This window comes from Rousettus aegyptiacus, unplaced genomic scaffold (genome assembly GCF_014176215.1).
Source record: "Rousettus aegyptiacus isolate mRouAeg1 unplaced genomic scaffold, mRouAeg1.p scaffold_m13_p_5, whole genome shotgun sequence".
Classification (NCBI taxonomy): Eukaryota; Metazoa; Chordata; class Mammalia; order Chiroptera; family Pteropodidae; genus Rousettus; species Rousettus aegyptiacus.
The window spans coordinates 23,335,722-23,351,349 of NW_023416308.1; the positions used below are offsets into that span (position 1 = coordinate 23,335,722).

General features: G+C 39.5%; 1 protein-coding gene across 1 annotated transcript in view; it reads left to right on the forward strand.

Annotated features, from left to right (window-relative positions):
- Nucleotides 1-247: 247 nt before the first annotated feature.
- Nucleotides 248-15,628, forward strand: part of CDC45 (cell division cycle 45) — a 34,042-nt gene continuing 18,661 nt past the window's right edge. Inside the window, exons 1-7 of the mRNA XM_016166910.2 lie at nt 248-552; nt 676-735; nt 1,509-1,601; nt 2,803-2,940; nt 3,892-4,035; nt 13,793-13,848; nt 14,900-14,948. Coding sequence (XP_016022396.2) covers nt 502-552; nt 676-735; nt 1,509-1,601; nt 2,803-2,940; nt 3,892-4,035; nt 13,793-13,848; nt 14,900-14,948 — 591 coding nt within the window. The 5' untranslated portion in view covers nt 248-501. The remainder of the gene's footprint in view (nt 553-675; nt 736-1,508; nt 1,602-2,802; nt 2,941-3,891; nt 4,036-13,792; nt 13,849-14,899; nt 14,949-15,628) is intronic.

A 15,628-nucleotide genomic window follows, 5' to 3' on the forward strand; every position in this document is an offset into this window, starting at 1 on the left:
CACGTAGACTTTCTAACCTTTACTGCGGGCGGAAGACTCGGGCGGAAGTAAGCTACACAGGGGCCTTCGAACTAGACCGAGAACCTATTGAAATCGTAAACCGACGCCTTCGTTCAATACATAAGTATATTTAATTTAAGGTAAGATGATTTCTTTTTCCTGTAATTCCAGTGGAGGGGCATAATAAACTTCTCTGCCCAAAGTAAAGATGTCTACCGAGCGTGGAGTTTCTGGTTAAATGGAAGTCAGAGTTGAAGTGGGCAAACGTTTTGCCTATTGATGACGCTCTTCTGGGACAGGCCAGAAATTTTCAGCCTTCAATAGCGGAGCGCTACTGACGCCGTAATATTAGCCAATCATAAAGAAGGAACGGCTGGGAACTAAGTAGCTATTGGTTGGCCCGTGGACCAATCGGAAGAGAGCTGAGTTGGCGGGAGTCTTGACCGCCGCCGGGGCTCTTGATGTGTCAGCGCTAGCTCTGGGTGTCGCGCTGCAGTGGTCATGTTCGTGTCGGATTTCCGCAAAGAGTTCTACGAGGTGGTCCAGAACCAGGTGACCCCAATTCTTGGCCCCCGAGTCCTTGTGGTGGGGAAAGGGTAAAGAGCGGCCGCGGGATGGTGGGAGGGGCCTGGGTTCGAGGCGCTGCTCTCAGCTCTCCCTCTCTTTCCCGGACAGAGGGTCCTTCTCTTGGTGGCCTTGGACGTGGACGCTCTGTGCGCCTGCAAGATCCTACAGGTGAGCACTAAGGATTCAGGGAAGGTGAGGCCGGGCGAGAGATGGAGGTGCAGAGTGGGTCCGGTCGAAAGGTGAGGGCTTTGAGTCTGGAGGGAACAAGGTGAGGTAGGGAGCAGTGCAGGAGGTGAAGAGCAAGGCAAGGAACCCCTTCTTGGGTGAAAGCTCACCCTGGGTCGGGACTAGAGCAACAACAATTGAAAGCTGGGAGAGGGGACTCTGAGAGGTCGCCTCCCTGGCAGGACAGTATTGGGTGGGTTTGAGAAGGATTAGGGAAAAGTTAGGGAGACCAGTTAGTATTTTTGCAGTAACTAGGCAAAAAAATGGCTGCTTTTGAGAGACCTGTAGACCTGCAGTGGCTTCTCAAATGTGGGTTTTGAGATAGAGGAATCTGTGACAACTGAGAGCATAGTGGTGCCATAAACAATAAGTAAATATAGGGTTCCTTAGTCTATTATGGAAGATCATTGGTTTGGTTTTGAATATGGTGCAATGGATGTTTACATGAGCTTTGGTTAGGCTCTTCTTGGTTTAGAAACTACTTCTCAGAAGACCTAGAAATCAGATCAGCTTTTCTCCCAATGTTTTCCTTTGGCAATTTTCAAAAGTTCAGCAAAGTTTACAGAATATTACAGTAAACAACTCATATCCCCATCATCTAGTTTCTCCCATTAACATTTTACTAACCTTATTTTATTACCTGTTGTTTAAATGCATTTCAAGATAAACTGAAGACATTCTAAGTATGATAGGCTTTAAAAATAATCTCTCTCTAGGCACTGTTCCAGTGTGACCACGTACAGTATACGCTGGTTCCAGTTTCTGGGTGGCAAGAACTCGAAACTGCATTTCTTGAACATAAAGAGCAGGTATGCAAGATGTATTTTAGAATAATTAGGCTTTTTTTTATTCAATTGAAATTTCTTATTTAAGTATCAACTGTATTAGGCAATACAGAAGAGAAAAATTTACAATATGTCTAGGAAACCTACCCTCGTCAACAACAACAACAACAAAAAGATAACTTTGAACTTGTATTGCAGACATTTCATTGTAGGATGCTTGGGATTTGGCAGTTAGTTTTAGATATGGCATCGTTAAAATTATTTTAGACCCAGGGTCCCCAGCCCCTGAGCTGTGGACTGGTATTGGTCCATGGCCTGTTAGAAACCAGATGGCACAGCAGGAGGTGAGCAGCCGGGGAGCAAGTGAAGCTGCATCTGTATTTGCAGCCACTCCCCAGTGTTAGCATCACCACCTCAATTCCACCTCAGATCATCAGGCATTAGATTCTCTTAAGAACACTGATCCCTAATGCCAAAAAGGTTAGGGACTGCTGTTTTAGACTACTATTTTACACTGTCTCTACAAGAAAATGTTTCCAACTTAGAATCCAGAAAAATATTTTCTCCCTTTGTAATTTAAGACCATCATGACAGCTGAGACATCTTAGACCCCACAGGGAGGGTCTGGAGTATGGAAGAGGGTCCTTGGAGTCCTTGGTCATATCTAGCACTGTCTGGCAGAGATTAATCCTCACTTGGAGCTCCTGTCACAGGAAGGACCTCTGCCCATTTTGTTTTTATAAGGAACGATTTTCTATAGTGCTGGGATATAATAAAAGACCTAATATTTAGATATCCGTTAAGTATGGGCTCCCCAAGACTTGCTAATATTTTAAACCTGTGGAATGGTACTAGCATGGAGTGGTAGTTTATCACAGTAGAGCGATTGAGATCTGGAGAGGCCCCATTACACATTTGAAATCTTGGTCTGCTCCTTATCAGCTTCTTAACCCTTTACATGAGACTCCAGCATAGTGAACTTCTGCATGCTCTTTGGTGAGGTGGGGACAGCCATAGGACCTACATCACCTGGAAGTGAAATAGTATATGGAGTATGTTAAAGCACTTAACACAGGCCAACTGTGGCCATAGTTGGAGCCCCTAGCCCTCAAGGCCTTATACGTGTCTGGGGTTTGATTTGTTTCAGAAGGACTCAGAGGCTTAGTGTGCTGAAAGTAAAGGAGCCTCCTCGATGCACTTCACAATATCTCTCTTCTTTTTTCAGTTCCATTATTTTATCCTCATAAACTGTGGAGCTAACATAGACCTATTGGATATCCTTCAACCTGATGAAGATGCCATATTTTTTGTGTGTGACACCCATAGACCAGTCAATGTCGTGAATGTGTATAACGACACCCAGGTAACTAGGGCTTTAGAGTCCATGCCTCCCCTGAGTTCTCCTGTAGATCTGTCTATTCCTTTTTATGCCAGGGACAACATTGTAACTGGTGTCCTTAACAAGGCATGTATCCACCCCCCTGTAGAAGTTGGAGCAGCCTGAGGACAAGAACCTGATCTTGTCCATCTTTGATGAGAGAAACATGGTAGCTAACCCTTGGAGGTGCTTAGACAGCATTTGTGGAATTTGCTTTACCTGGGAGGTGTAGGGACAAGAACCCTGTACCAACTGTCCCCTCAAGAGCTCAGGCCCAGCCCAGCCCCACTGAGCATCAAGGGTCCTCAGAACCCCATTCATTTGAGGGGTAGCATGAAGACCAGCAAGACAGCAGTGTGAAAAGCCACTGTTCACCTAAAATTGCTCTGTCGTGCTTACCCTTAGAACCCCTGAGCAGTGAGCATGGAGCCTGGTGCAGAGTAGCCAACCACCTAAGCTCTCTCTGAGTTGATCTCCCACCCATGTTAACAAGTGTCAGCCCCAAAATTATCATGTAAAATGCTTCTCCAAGAGAAATCAGCCTGCCCAAAACTACTTTCAGAGACAGGAGTTTGACTCACTTCAGGGTTACACACCTTCATGTTCTCTGTTAAAGGCCAAGTTGTGGGGTGTTCATTTGTTTGGTTTGGTATGTGACATAAGAGGGAGATTTTTCCCAGACTTAAGTAACTGCAGATAGCTTTCAAATTTTATAATTTCTGCATACAGTGTGGTGCAACTTCAGTGCCTCACTGAATTGAAATGAAAATTTTAAAATGCTTGAGAAGTCTGATCTTCTCAAACAGGTAGCTATTTTCATGTACAGAAAACTTATTAGTCAACCAATTAGGGAATAAGATCCTTGAGAAAAACATGTGATGGATAATTATCTGTCAAAGAGAGGAGAGACTTGGTTGTACTTTGTTTTAATTTTAGATCAAACTGCTCATTAAACAAGATGATGACCTTGAAGTTCCTGCCTATGATGACATATTTAGAGACGAAGAGGAAGATGAAGAGCATTCAGGAAATACAGGGGACGGGTCAGAGCCTTCTGAGAAGCGCACACGGTTAGAAGAGGTGAGTTTGGGCCTCTCACCAAAGTCGTAAGGAACTTGTCACTCCCAGAGGTCAGAGATTAGTCCAGAGCCTACCAGGCTCAGGGATAGCTGAGAGGTAGCAGTTATGGGTGCTGCGCCTGGGCTCTGCTATCTATCTCCTGACTGTGTGGACCCAGGCAGATTACTGAACTTCTCTGAGCCACAACATCCTTAACTCTACAGTAGAACCCCATCAGATGAAATGAAACTTATGAGGGCTTAGCTCTGTGCCCAGGTAGCAAACATTTATAAAAAGCAATATGGAGAAACACTAACTAGCATAAGTCATTCCCTTTCCCACTTCTCTCTAGAGTTGCTCTCTGTGCAGTCACCATGGAGGAGCAGTATGGGTCTGTGGTTCATGGCCAAGCTCAGTCCCAGATGGTCACTCCAGAGGAAGCATCTGTGTGCAAAGACATGAGTGATTTGTGCCTTATGAGTCTTGGATCTGAGCCATTTACCAGATCTGGAGCCTGGCCAATGCTGGTGCCTTCTGCGAGATGTAGAATTCCAGGTGGGAGGCAGTTGTTCTCCAACACAAGGGCCGTGTTTTATTCTAGTGTTCAGTGTTGAAGCTGATGCCTTCTGGCTCCCGATCCTTTGTGTGCAAGCTAGAATTTGCTTCTAGAATGTTTCAGGTGCTTCCCTTCATCCTTGGCCTGACATCTCCCAATACTGTGTTCTAGCAGGGCCCTTTTGAATCATATTTGGGACACTGTCCACCTGGGGGGCATATCTTGCAAAGCTAGGAATTGCTCTCGTTGCCGCCTTCCTCTTTGCCCACTTATTTTCTAGAGTTTCAGGTGGTCTGATGGTGACCTCTCAGAGCCACGCTGAGATTTTCTTTTCTCTTGTCTGTTGGTTCTACTTTCTGCAAGACTTTAGGTCTTTATCTTCTAATCTTTGGTTTCTCTGAATGCTTTTTTTTATAGCATTCTTTTCAGTTGATGAACTGCCAGGATCCCCAATATCAGTATCTGGTGAGATTTTCCCTGGAAACATTTATATTCTGGAGATAAGAGTCTTGGAATTCTCTACTCTAATAAGCAAGTCTTTTTCACTTACTATGTGCCAGGTGCTAATCAAGCTCTATAGTACCAGGGGGAGAACAAAATCTTACCTTCCTGAAACTTCCTTTCCAGTAGAGGAGACAGATAAGTAACATGTAAATGAGCATGATTAGAGGATGGTTTCAGGGTGAAATACATATTATGAGGAAAAAATCAGCAAGGTAAGGGGCTAGACAGGCAAGCTTTTGGTTTATGAAAAAGGCTATGGACACTTGACCAGAAACCTGAATTGGAAGAGAAGGAGCCAGAGAGACATTTAGAACAGAGCATCCACAGGAGCAAGGAGTCTGAGGGAAGAGGATGGTTTCAAGGGGGCGCAGCCAGCAGCATGTGAGAAATGGGCAGACGAGAACTAACCAGCAAGTTTGGCAATGAGGAGAAAGGCAGAGTTCTTGAAGAGATGTCAGATCATGGTAGAGCTTCTGTTTACATGCTTACCTTACCACATCTATTTAGAATCTGGGTTTGCAAATGTTTCATATAATACTATATATATGTGTATGTAAGTTTCCTGCTGACTTGAGAAATTTTCAAGCATCTACAATGGTTGAAAGGATAGTGCAATGAGTACCCATATGCTTTCCATCTAGATTCAACAATTGTTCACATTTTGCCACATTTACTTTATATATGCTTTTTAGTGTGTGAGATCATTTGGTGATAAATTGCAGACACTATGATATGACCCCATAAATTCTTTCAAATGCATGTGCTAAGAATAAGGACATTCTCCCCACCAACACAATACTATTATCATATGTAAGAAATTAATAATGTCTTAATATCATCTAATATTCGGCTCATATTCAGATTTTTTCAGTTGTCCCCAAAATAAATTTTACAGCTATTTTGGTTTCTAAACCATCATCCAATCAAGGTTGGCAGTTTTTTTCCATTTTGTTTTTTGAATAACACTAGAGGCCACTCCAGTTTCCTACTGCTTGTCTCTTCATGGAGTAATTTTACTTGCTATTTCCCTGCAGTTTTTGTAATCTGTAAGTTAGGCCTAGAGATTTGACTTTGATAAGATGTAGCATTTCTGAGAATACATCGTAATTAAAATCTGTGCATGATTTATAAATAAACATACATGAATTAGAGGTATGTTCTCAGAAATGTTTTTATTAAGGGTGCACACCAAAAGGTTTGGAGATAGGCTATAAACTTTTTAAAAGAGTTTTACTATATAAGAGAGCAGAGAAGAAAACATGGGGTCAAGAAAAATTTTTGTCTGTCTTTTAAAGATGGGCCCCACAAGGATGAGATTCTTATATCAAACGAACATAATTGCACTTAATCTACAGGTGATGTTATATCCTGGCTTAGTCACCTGGGTTCAAAATTCGGATCTGCTATTATTAGCTATATAATCTTAGGCAAGTGACTTAACCTCTCTGTGCTTCTGTAAAATGAGGATATAATTGTACTTGTCTGTTGTGGTTACTACTAGTGTTTAACAAATGACCCCAAAACTTATATCTTAAATAACCATTTTCTATGCATATGGATTCCCTGGATCAAGAATTTGGGCAGAGCCCTGCAAGGACTAGTTTCTCTTGGGCTATAATACTGGGAAGGGTTGAGGGCTCTCATGTCAGGAACCTAGACATGTTGGATAGTCCCAAGCCAGTACTGCCAACACAAGTGCATGCAGGGGCCCCTCCATTATAAGTGGCTTCCTCACAGCATGGTGCTCAGGCTCCCAGCACAAATATTCCAGCCAACAAGGCAGCCGCTGTATGGCCCTCCTAACTTGCCTCATAGTCCCACAGTATCCCACAGTCACAAGGAAAGGGGACAGGACTCCACTGTGCACTGCAGGGAAAGTCAAAGAATTCTTGGGTCTTGGGGGTTTTGTTAATCAACCTTTTTGAGGTGTAATTTCTATACAATAAAATTCACCAAATGTATAATTCAGTGAGATTTGACAAACGTATAAAGTCATGGGACCACCACCACATCATAATAGAGAACATTGCCCCCCCCCCAAAAAAAATAGAGAGCGTAGTAGTTTTGTCACCGCCATCTGGCCTGTTTCCTCATCGGAACCATGCCTTTTTTTTTTTTTTTTTTTAACTTATGTTGAGGTCATTATAGATTAACGTAAAAAATTAGGTCACTTATGTACTTTGCTCAATTTCTGCCAATGGTACCACTGCAAAATTATACAATATCACAACCAGATCATTGCCATTGACATAGTCAAAATACAGGATGTTTCTATCACCAGGAGGATCCCTGCCATGGCCCTTTTATGGCCATGCCCACACCCTCTCCTTAGCCCCTCACAACCACCAATCTCTTCTCCATTTCTATAATTTTGTCATTTCAAGAATGTTATATAAGTGGGATAATATAGTATGTGACCTTTGAGAATTGGCTTTTTTTCACTCAGCCTAATATTCTGGAGATTCATTTAGGTTTTTTGGGCGTATCATTTGTTGGTTCCCTGTTATTGAGTAGAATTCCATGGTATGGATTGACCAGTTTGTTAAGCTATTCACCCACTTAAGGGCATCTGGCCTGTTTTCAGTTTCTGGCTATTATGAATAAAGCTGCTATAAACATTTGTGAACAGGGTTGTTTTTTGTTTCGTTTTTTTTTTTTTAAACACATATCTTTATTTCTCTGGGATGAATGCTCAAGAGTGCATTTGCTGGGTTATATGGTAGTTGCATGTTTAGTTTTTTAAAAAACTGCTAAATACTTCTCTAGTACCATTTTATATTCTGACCAACAATCTGAGTGATCCAGTTTCTCCACAATCTGTATAGCATTTGATGATGTCACTTTTTTAATTTTAGCTGCTCTGGGAGGTAGTAGCAATATCTCATTATGATTTTAATTTTCATTTCTCTGATGGCTAATGGTGTGCTTATTTGCCATCTGTATATACTCTTGGGTGAAATGCCTCTGTGCATTTCACTCAGTTTCTAACTGGCTTGTTTCTTTTTTTAATGTTAAATTTTATGTATTCTAGATACTAGTCCTTTGTCAGACCTGTGGTTTACAAATATTTTCTCTCACTCTTAATGGAGTCTTATGTAGAACAAATGTTAAAAGTTTTATAGTTTTATGTTTTTCATTTGAGTCTGTTGTCCATTTTTAGTTAATTTTTGTTTAAGGTGTAAGGTTTAGGTCAATGTTCATTTGCCTCCAGATGTCCAATAGCTCCAAGATTACTTGTTGAAAGGCTATCCTTTCTCCATTGAATTGCTTTTGCACCTTTGTCAAAAATCAGTATAGCATGTTTGTGTGGATCTATTTATAGAGTCTTTATTCTGTTGATCTGTGTATCTACCCCTCTGCCAATACCACATAGTCTTAATTGTTGTAGTCATATAGTAAGCCTTTAGTTATTTTTTTCAAAATTATGTTAGCTGGTCTACGTCCTTTTCCTTTCTACATAATTTTTAGCATGATCTTCTCTACATCTACAAAATATCGTGCTGAGATTTTGATAGGAATTACATGAACCATAACACAATTTGGGGCAAATAACGTCTTTATTATGTTGAGTCTTATAATCCATGAACAGGGTGTGTCTCTCTATTTATTTACCTCTTTGATTTTTTCATCAACATTGTGCACTTTTCAGCATTCAAGTCCTATACTTGTTTTGCCAGTCACCTAAGTGTTTTATTTTTTTTGAAGTGATTATAAATGATACTGTATTTTAATTTTGGATTCAATGTGTACATTGCTACTATATAGATACACAATTGACTTAATGTATGTTTTTCTTGTATCCTGTGACCTTGCCAAACTCAGTTATTAGCTCTCAGGGTTTTTCTGTAGATTCCTCGAGATCTGCTACATGGACAATTCTGTCGTCTGCAAATGAGAGGTTTAATTCTTCCTTTCTGATCTCAATGCCTTTTATTTCCTGATTTAGACACTGCACTGGCTAGAACTTCCTGACACTATGTCGAATTAGAGTGGTGAGAGTGGACATCTTTGCCTTGTTCCTGATCATAGAGGGAAAGTATCCACTATTAAGTATGTTAGGCTGTGGGGGTTTTGTAGATTTCTCTTTATCAAATTGAGGAAGTTCCCCTCTCTTTCTTTCCTGAGTTTTATCATTAATGAGTATTAAATTTTTTCTAATGCTTTTTCTGAATTAATTGATAGGATAATGTGGTTTTTCTTCTTTAGCCTATTAACATGGTACATAATATTGATTGATTCCTTAAAATATTGAATCAGCCTTACATCTGAGGAATAAACTTCATTTGGTCATGGTGTATAATTCTTTTTATAAATTGCTAAATTCTATTGCTTCTGTTTTGTTAAAGATTTTTCCATTTATATTCATGAGGGATACTGGTCTATTTTTCTTTTCTGAAATATCTGCCTGGTTTTGCCATCAAGGTAATACCTGTGTTCCCTTCCTCTGTAGTATTTCCTTTCTTCTTCTTGCTAAGATTTATTTTGCTCTTCTACTTCTTGAGGTAGGAACACAGATTGTTGATTTGAGGCTTTTCCTCTTTCCTATTGGGTGTATTTAATACTATAAATTTCCCTGTAAGCCCTTCTTTAGCTGTGTCTCATGCATTGATATATTCATTTGCACTTTTATTCCCTTTAATGTTTTTTTTTTTTTTTAATTTCCCTTGACTTCCTCCTTGATCTATGGGTTATTTCAAACTGTGCTGGTTAGTTTTCAAGTGTTTGGAGATTTTCCTGTTATCTTTTGATTATCAATTTCTAGTTTGACTCCATTGGTTAGAGAATACACTATGTAATTTTAGTTCTTTTAAATTTGTTGATATTTGTTTTATGGACTGAAATATAATCTATCTTGATATATGTTCTGTGAGCACTTGAAAAGAATATGTTCTGCTGTTATTAGGTAGAGTGTTAAATAAATGTCAATTTGTTACTGTTGGTTGATGATATTGTTGAGTTCATCTATATCCTCACTGTTTTCCTGTCTGGCTAGTCTATCAATTCTGAAGATAGGGATGTTGATGTCTCAACTATGATTCTAGGTTTGTTTTTTTCTCCTTTCAGTTCTATAAGTTTTTGCTTCACATATTTTATAGTTCCATTGTTTGGTGCACACACGATTACTGTGTTCTCTTGGTGGATTGACCTTTTTCTCATTATTTATATCTCTTGGTAATTTTCTTTGCCCTAAAGTCTGCTTTATCTCATAATATTGCCACTCCTGTTTTCCGTTTTTTTTTTTTTTAGGTATACTTGACACATAACATGTTAGTTTCAGATGTACAACATAACAATTTGATATTTGTATATATTGTAAAATGATTACCACAATGACTAGTTAATATCCATCACCACACATAGTTATAAATATTTTTCTTAAAATTAGAACTTTTAAGATATGCTCTCTTAACTTTCAAATAAACAACACAGTATTATTAATTATAGTCGCCATGCTGTACATCACATCCCCAGGACTTATTTATTTTATAACTGGAAGTTTGTACCTTTTGGCCACCTTCACTTACCCCCCGCCCCCAATTACCTATTTTGCTTACCCACCACCTCTGACAACCACCAATCTGTTCTCTATATATTAGTTCAATTTTTTAAAAAAATGAGATTCCATAATAAGTAAGATCATACAGTATTTGTCTTTCTCTGACTTATTTCACTTAGCATAATGCCTTCAAGGTTCATCCATTTTGTCACAAATAGCAAGATTTCCTTCTTTTAGGCTGAATAATTTTCTATTGTTTGTAGTACATACCACATTTTCTTTATCCATCCATCCATGGATGAACATTTAGGTTGTTTCTATGTCTTGGCTATTATAAATAATACTGCAGTGAACATGGGAGTGCAGATATCTTTTCTAGCTAGTGTTTTCATGTCCTTCAGATAAATACCCAGAAGTGGAATTGCTGGATCAAATGCTAATTCTAATTTTAATTTTTTGAGAAAACTCCCTACTGTTTTCCATAGTGGCTGCAGCAATTTATATTCCGTTTTTCTTGATTAATGTTTGCATACTATATCTTTTCTCATCCTTTTACTTTTAACCTTCCTATATCATTATGTTTGTACTTAGTTTCTTTAAACAGCATAGAATTGGATCTTATTTTAATTTATATTTATTTTAATTATTGATATGTTAGAACTTAAGTCTGACATTTTATTTTCTATTTCCTGTAATGTTTTTCCTTTCTGTTTTCCTTTTCTCTTTTTTAGAATTCTGTTTCAATTTACCTGTAGTATTTGTGAGTGTTATCTGCTTATACAATTTTTTTAATGGTTGCTTCAGGAAATATGTTATATATTCATAACTCATCATAGTCTACTGGTATTGTCATTTTACCAGTTTGAGCTAAATGTAGAAACTCCACCTTCCTTTATGTCCCTTATTCTCCTCTATTTGCAATATAATTGTCTTAAATATTTTCTCCACATACATTTAGTCATACAGTCATGTTTTTTGCTTCAACTATCAAACATAATTATAACTCAAGAGAATAAGGAAACTCTAGTGTGTCTACCTAATATTTACTTATTATGTTCTTTCTTCCCTCCTGATGTTCCAAAGTTTATTTTTTGTCATTTTCTTTTGTCATCTCTTTTTACAGAACATCCTTTAATCATTTTTTAAGAGGGAATCTACTGATAATAAATTCTCTTAGTTTTTCTTTTTCTGAGAATTCCTTGATTTTTCCCTTCATTCCTGAAAGATATTTTCACTGGGTTTAGGATTCAGGGTCAATAGTTGTTTTCATTCAGTATTTTTAAAATGTTGTGCCACTTTCTCCGGCCTCCATGGTTTCTGGCAAATCTGCTGCCATTGAAATTGTTTTTTCCCAATAGGTAAAATGTCATTTTCTGGTTTTTGTTCATTTGTTTGTTTTTTAGTTTTGTTTTTTGGGGGGGTTTGGCTTTATGTACAGAAGTTTTGTTATGATATGTATTGGTATTGATTTCTTCGGGTTGATCCTATTAGATTTCAGTCAGCTTCTTGAGTCTGCAGGTGTATGTCTCTTGCCAAATTTTCCATCATTATTAATTTTCAGCCATTATGTCTTTAAGTATATTTTCATCCTACTCTCTTTTTCCTCTCCACCCAGGATACCAGTGACATGAACGGTTTTTTTGTTGTAGTCCCACATGTCCCTGAGGCTTTCCCCCCATCTCATTTCTCTCTGTCGCTCAGACTGGGTAATTTCTATTATCATTTCTGCTAGTTCAACTGTTGGTTCTTTCTTCTGTCCCTCTGTTCAGTTGTTGTATTTTTCAATTGTAAATTTCTTTTTGATTCTTTCTGGCTGAGGTTTCTTTTTTCATTTGTTTCAAGTGCGCTTATAATTGCTTGTTGAACCATTTTTATGATGGCCACTTTAAAATCTTTGTTAGGTAATTCAGACATCTTTATCATCTTAGTATTGGCACCTGTGGGTTTTCTTTTTTGTATTCAATTTGGGATTTCCTGGTTCTTCGTATGATCAGTGATTTTTCAAATGAAACTTGGATGTGTTTGTATTACATTATGAGACTTTGAGTTTTTTTTAGACCTTCTGTTTTACCTACTTTCTCTGACGCCACTCTGGCAAAGAAGGAGGTGGGTGGCGTGGCCCCTTATAGCTAAGTGGAAGTAAAAGTTTAGGTTCCCCACTTGACTTCCATTAACCCCTGAGAAGAGTGGTCCCATGTTATCCCTGGGCAAGGAAGGTCCAGGCTGCCTCCTTGGCCTCCTCTGACACTCCAGTGGAGGTGTTGGGAAATGTTATAGGTAGCAGGTGGAGGAGGTGTTACAGGTAAGAGGGAGGTGTTCGAATGGTGAGTGTCTAGGCTCCCCCTCAGCCTTTGCTGGGGTGAGTTGGGGTAAGGCCACAGTGTTTTTGATGGTGTTGGCTAGAGTAGAGTAGTTATTATCTAAAAGTTTTTTGTCTTTTGAAGCTGCTCCTTACAGGTCCTTTGGCTTCTGGGGATTTTTTTTTCTGTATCTATTGGTGTTAGCAGGTTGCCAGCTTCTTCAGCTCCAAGTCTCGGATATAGAGCCAAGAATAAAACCCAGGGAACTTATCGCTGTGTCATTCCTCAGGTCCTGGGGTCCCTAGCTGATTGACCTTCCTCCCCACCTTTTGAAGTCTTATTTTGTTTGTTTTATATATAATGTCAGCATTTTTAGGTATAGGAAGTGGACATATAGTATAGGAAAAAAATACATTTACCACATCTTTCTGGATGCAGAAGTCTCAGGACCATGGATTTTTAAAACTGCTACACCATCTCATACCTTTGTTGTGAGAGCTAAGTGAGATTGTGTCTGTAAAATTAAAATAGTCTTTAACACATGGTAGGACATAAGAAACATTAGCTCTTATTAACCTGGTGGGAAGCCAGTATGAGGTAGCTGTGGGCTTATCCCAGATCACATGGTGGTAGGAGTGATGGAAAGCTGGGGCAGACAGAGCGCAGCCTGAGCAGGCGCTGGGGAAGCATTTGTTCCTTTCCACAGTGTCCTCAGTGCTAATGGGCCAGAAGGGCCCTAGCCACCTCTGCCTCATCTCCTCCCTTCTACAGGAGCAGACTGCTTGGGGAATGGGAATGACTCATGTTTTCCTTAAGGGGTCTGAGTCCAGTGGCTCCTGCCAAATCAGAACATTCTCGGGCTATGGGGATAAATTCCTGGCTCATTCGTTCAGTCTTTTGTTTTCTTTGTCACTGAATCAGGAGATAGTGGCGCAAACCATGAAGAGGAGAGAGCGAAGAGAGTGGGAGGCCCGGAGGTGAGTGAGCACGTGGTTGCTGCACTGGAAAACTCCAGGTCTTTTCCGTAGTGTTCCTGGTCACGTCAGTGACAGAACCAGGCCAAAAGATCTCCCAAATACACGCCATCTGTTAAGGGTGACAGTCCTTGATTCTTTATAGTTTTCCAGTTGTAGATACTTTTATTTACAAATTCTTCCAAACGAGATAACTATAAAGTTTCTCATAGGAAAAAATTATAAAAAGGAAACTAAGTTATCCATAATATTTCTTCATATTGCAAATTTAAAAGTTGAAGTACTCTAAAATAAAAATACTGGAAAGGTTATTTTAGCTTGAGGTGAACATGCAGCAAGGCCCCTGAGTTGGGAATTCCTTGCTGCATCTAGTCCTTCAACATCCTGCTGCTGGCCCCTGCTGTTCCCAGGAGGGCGTATGCTCGGCTGCCCCCTTGTGGAAGGATAATGTAAAACCATTTCAGGAACTGTTAAGGAAAGAAAAATGAATATAATAATCTAGCTGCACTAATAGGAAGAGATTCTGACTTTGTATTGATATTACTGGGTTATCTATACTTACATATATTTAACATCATTAAAATACACAAACAATGTTGCATTATTCTACTTAATATAGCCCTTTTAGATCTAAACAGGCTTTATAACTGCATAGTACTTAATTGGCCATGCCCCTTCTTTTTGAACTATAGGTTACTTCAGAATTTTGCCATGACAAACAAGGCTACAGTGAACAGTCTTGTGCATATAGCAAGTTTGGTCTTGCTTGTTTCTTCACATTATTGTCTTGGGATAATTTCTCAGAAGCATGGTTCTGGGACTGCCATTATCTATCTTCCATGGCCACAAGCAGTTTGTGTCAGTATTACTCCTTTCCCAACCTTGTGCATATACACTCCAGAGAGAGAGTTGATAAGTGAAAACAAAGACTACCATGACTCCATTTGCATTTTTTTGAGTGAGCTCAAACTGTCAAGTTTTAGCATATTTCCAAATGTTTGGCTTTCCAAATGAGCTGCTTCCTGTTGAAGACCTGCATTTTGTGTTGTTACAGAAGAGACATCCTCTTTGACTATGAGCAATATGAATATCATGGGACCTCGGTAAGTACAGAGAGGTGGAATTCACCACAAGGTTCAAACTCGGGGGTCAGTATTCTGAAACATGAGGAGGCATGAGCATAGGTTTTAGAGCCACGAAAGTCTGCTTTGAATCTGAGCCCAGAGCTTCCCTCTGTGTGACCTTGGCCAAGTGGTGCAGCCTTTCTGAGCCTTAAACTCCTCCGTAAAAGGAAGAGAACAGTCTTCATTTCAGAGGCAGTAGTTAGGTGACCCCTCACACCCAATATATGCCCAAAGGACAGCAAAAGTTATTTTTGTTCATCAAAAATACAGAACAATTCTGTATTAGTCTCTATTCAAGAAGCTAAAACTATAGATTTATAAAGGCCCGTCAGTGTGTTTGTGTTACAGAACAAAATTTTGTATAGAAAACCTGTGTTGGCTTTGGTAATGGTGATTAGAACTCAGGGCCTAAAGGACCCCTGGAAAATAAGTTTCTGGTAAAACATACTGTATTCGATCCTGGGGCCTTGAACTCCAAGCACCATATTTCCAGTGTCTCTTTTATGTCAAGGTTCTCTTATCCTTTGAAAGATCACCCTTTTGCCCTCTCTGCTCTGCCCTGGTCAATGGAAAATTCTGAGCAGTGGGCAGGTGGGTAATGCTCGCTCTGAGAAGGTATGGGCCAGGCAGCAGATACCCGGCACCCTCCGGATACGAGA